Genomic DNA, 4,200 nt, shown 5'->3' on the forward strand with positions numbered 1-4,200 from the left:
CATCAGCAAACTTGCTGATAGTACACTCATTCCCTCATCTATGGATAGAACCATAGTTTCAGTTTTCTATTCAGGAAAGCTGCAGCCTGACTTATTATGATATCCTGACAGTTTGTAATGGTTCCAGGTGTTTAGATGTACAATTGTTGAAAAAGAGATTTATTTATTCTAGCAGTGCTGACCCTATCAGCTAAGGTGGCCTAGTTCCCTTTCTAATAACTTTCGGTTTTATTAACCTTCTTTCATGGGAAAATGCCTAGTTACCACTACACCCAAGTGAGTAATTGAGAGTATCTAATGATTACTACAGTGCCTGCTATACTTAATATTTTAAGCATAGTCCTTGAGAGGAAAACTAATACTTTCTTTTCTTTCATCAGGCTGACTTCGAAAGTGCCGCAGAAGATGTAAAAAAATTAAAAACAAGACCAACTGATGAAGAACTGAAGGAACTATATGGATTCTACAAACAGGCTACTGTTGGAGATATTAATATTGGTATTCCCATTCCTAGATAGACTTCACATTGATTCCTATATCTTGATGAAATCAAGCAACTGTTATGTAAATCTGCATGATAATCAAAGGTGTGCATTTATTTTCACAGAATGTCCAGGAATGCTAGATTTGAAAGGCAAAGCCAAATGGGAGGCATGGAACCTGAAAAAAGGTGTTACACCACTTAAATTTACATCATGTAGTCATGTTTATGGGCTGACAAATGAGGAAAGATAATGACTCCTACTTTCCTTTGCAGGTTTATCAAAGGAGGACGCCATGAATGCCTATATCTGTAAAGCAAAAGCAATGGTAGAAAAATATGGGATCTAGAACACTTTCCCACTAATAACTAACTCTTGGGTAGCTAATGACCTAACGCTGTTGAGAAAAATGCAATACTACTCCTTATTGTGTAGTCTGACAGTAAAATCTTTTAAGCATAAGCTGTTTGACTGTAAAGGGCATTGACATACATACTCCATTTTTAGATTGTATCTTATTCTAAATGAACTTGAACCTAATAAATTAAGCTTTCTGTAAGAATTGTGGATTCTTGTGGGTATTAAACTGTATTTAGCATTTTTACAGGAGCACACAACAGAGAAGCTCTAAAAGTAAAATAACATAGCTGTCATTTTTTGCAAATGGGGTTACGGAATGAAGCAAAGGGTTTGTGCATGTCCCAGATGAGAAGAGGGAAAAGAAAACTTTTTGAAGACCCAAAGCCAAAGTTTATTTAGAAAAAAAAAACAAAACAAAACAGAAAAACTCCCTCTTTTAAAGGAATGCAGTAAAGATCTGGAGGAACAGAACAACTTCAAGGAATAACTGCATGTAAATGTACAAGACAGAATGACTTACTATGAAGTGCTGTGGACTAATCTTATACCTTCTGCTACTGAAATAGATGGAAATCTCATACACCAGCATTTTCTATACATCTTGTTATGTGTTTTGTCAAGAAAATTTCGTTAGAGGGTTCCAGCAGATAAAAGTGACCTCCAGGAAGCTTGTAAAAGGAAATATCTCCACTTGTTAGGTCATGCCAGGCTGCAAAAGATATTGAAAATGTCAGAGAAATGCAAAATATTGTGGTCAATTTACGCAACTCTTTCAAAGTTATTACTTAATAATTATTTAAATCCCACATCAACTGTTTTGGTTCACACATTGAAACTGCTCTGTTGGTTTGTTTCATTTAAGGAGATAAAAGACTCCAGAAAATTTCATTAACTGATTCGATACAACAGGAAAATGTGTAAGTATAAGAGGAAAAACCATTCAAGCGAAGTACCTTCTAAATCATGTGGTTTATCTTCAGACCCATTAAAGCAGGTAATGTCACAAGAGAAAGGCTTCCTCCTTTCTGCCTTCTCAAAACTGTGAACATAAAAAGTAGTAATAAAACTTTCAATGAGATACCTGTATTTGGAGTTTGTTTCCACATACAAAATAGCTTTTTCTTTCTCCTCCACTTCAGGAATTGAGTTGTGCAGAACATCAGGAGAAGGAATTACTCTATCTGTAGGATTCTTAGCTCCTTACCCTACTGCAATTAGGTCTAAAATTTTAAAGGAAGAATGACCCAATATTTAGGAAAAAAAAAGAGCTTCAACCTGCAATAAAAAAATTATCACCTACAATAAATTATGTTGTCTGCTTATATTCAAGTTCTAATGTTTCAGGACCTTAGCATCAGGTTCCTATGGCCAAAATGGGTGCCACATCCAAGCGTGTCCTTGTCTTTGCCAAGGTAAGAAACCTTAACCCCTCAGTTACATGAGCTGTGTAACATGCAGTGGGGATGCAGTTAGGACAGAAGAATCTGGCTGCTCTCTGGATGTTGAAAGCTGCTGGTTTGGGTGGGGGGCCTTGGATCAGGAGGCTGAATGCAGTGATCCTGAAGCATGATCAGTTGAGCTTGTCAGCCTCCAAAAACAATAAAAGATGCAAGAACATTTCTTTTAGTGGCTACTAACTTTGGATCCTAAGTAGAATTCTACCATGACATGTTCACTACTGTATTAACAGTAGTGGGTGCTACATTAAGCAGTGTTTTCATCTAGGGCTGAAATACTGGAATATAAATGGAAAAGCACACAAAGGAGAAAACTATGTTTACTGTTCTCATATTCTTTTTCTATCAGAAACAAGAACAAATTATAGGGACATAAAAAAGAAAACCTGAAATGATCAGACAGAAGTAAAACTGTAAAATACAATATAAAGGTAATACAAAATTGCAAAAAAAACTTACGAAAATGTCTGAAGAACTCTAAGGTCTTCTTTGAAAGTAAGTATCAGGTGTTTCTTAATGTCTTCGTTTTGGAGAAGCACAGAAGGAGTTCCTCCCAAAATTTGTATATGTGTAAGAATGTCTTCATCATCTGCATCAAATATGGGTATGCTTTTGATGGGAAGAAATGCTTCAGACTGTGAGCACCAGACAAAACAGATCAGGCGTTGTATAGAATGTACTTTAAATAATACTTCTGTTAAGAATTGTTTTAGTAAAAAAGTACAATGGTTCTCAGTCCCCAAAATACAATGGCCGATTACTTTAACATCCACAGAGAATACTTCTTTGAAAGTGTTAGTAGACTGTGTTTGCTGAAAACAGATTATGAGTGAGCCAAGTACCCTCAAGGTCTGCAACTTCCATAGACAAATAACCATTAATTTAATTTTGTTCCAAGTTTGACTCTTACTATTGAAATACAACTAATAAAACAATCTATTTAAGAAAAAGAAAAGCCTAGCAGTGCAAATACAACTAATGTTCGACTGGATAGACCAACAATTATGAAATTTGCAGGAATAATAATTGCTTCCAAGATGTACTAGCTCATGCTCAGGATTGCTAAGAAGCCCCAGAAACAGAAGAACAAAAATAGCAAATGGTGACCTGAGGACAGGAGGGCTGGGAAAAAGCCACGTTGTGGTTGCTTTCCTGAGAAAGACTCGCAGAACCACCAGAACCTTAGAGGGACTGAGGACAGATTGCAAAGCTCAAATAGATTGAGGAGGGAAGGAAAGACATGGACAAATGTACTGAGGGCTGGTGCAGGAGGTTTTTGTTAGAGACTCTGTTAAGACAGTTATTTTACATGTTACAGAGCAAGAACTGGCACATTTTATTTTGATTACTTTTTATTATTAAGCCAAAAGTCATAGTAAATAATACAGTATTCCAAAAAGGTGGCATTAGCTTAAGGAGACTAGGCTAAGGTTACAGCAGTGAATATTCTGTCATGTCTGCCTCATAATTCATTTCCTTTAAGAAAACAGAACATTATTCTGCAGGCATTCAGAAGCAACGCTTGTTTTGCATTAAAGCCACTCTGCATACCATACTGTACAATGTTACTTTTACTCTTGGTAGCTAATATACTGTTTTGTTTTGTGCTATTAATGATTCTGTAACTTACGTTTGGAGCGTGTGCCCCTGATACAAAAAGATGGATCGGCTCTAGTCCATACTTTTCTTTCAAGTGTAGCGCAACTGCAAAACTAAGATAAGATCCAAAACTGCAGGTAAAAGAGAAATTAAAGCAAAGTAAGCAAAACCATATGTAAAAACGGGGAAATTTAAATATAATTTCAATTTCAGTGCTAACTGGCTATCTTGAACAGTTACTGAAACCATATATGACGTGTAAATTATAGTGATATAATTCATAGAATCATAGAATGGTTTGG

The 4,200-nt window shown here is 35.9% G+C and overlaps 2 protein-coding genes across 2 annotated transcripts; one reads left to right on the plus strand and one right to left on the minus strand.

Annotated features, from left to right (window-relative positions):
* Positions 1 to 340: 340 nt before the first annotated feature.
* ACBD7 (acyl-CoA binding domain containing 7) lies at positions 341 to 1,027 on the plus strand (the record flags this gene model as incomplete). The annotated part of the gene is given in 4 exon segments (XM_010193282.1): positions 341 to 366; positions 368 to 498; positions 608 to 670; positions 758 to 1,027. Coding segments are annotated over 4 exon segments (294 nt in total), but the record flags the coding sequence as incomplete, so codon positions are not given.
* A 390-nt stretch (positions 1,028 to 1,417) lies between these two features.
* OLAH (oleoyl-ACP hydrolase) lies at positions 1,418 to 4,029 on the minus strand (the record flags this gene model as incomplete). The annotated part of the gene is made up of 4 exons (XM_010193283.1): positions 1,418 to 1,551; positions 1,796 to 1,881; positions 2,759 to 2,934; positions 3,930 to 4,029. Coding segments are annotated over 4 exons (496 nt in total), but the record flags the coding sequence as incomplete, so codon positions are not given.
* Positions 4,030 to 4,200: the final 171 nt, after the last annotated feature.

This window comes from Mesitornis unicolor, unplaced genomic scaffold, assembly GCF_000695765.1.
Source record: "Mesitornis unicolor isolate BGI_N332 unplaced genomic scaffold, ASM69576v1 C13556018, whole genome shotgun sequence".
NCBI classification, from domain to species: Eukaryota; Metazoa; Chordata; class Aves; order Mesitornithiformes; family Mesitornithidae; genus Mesitornis; species Mesitornis unicolor.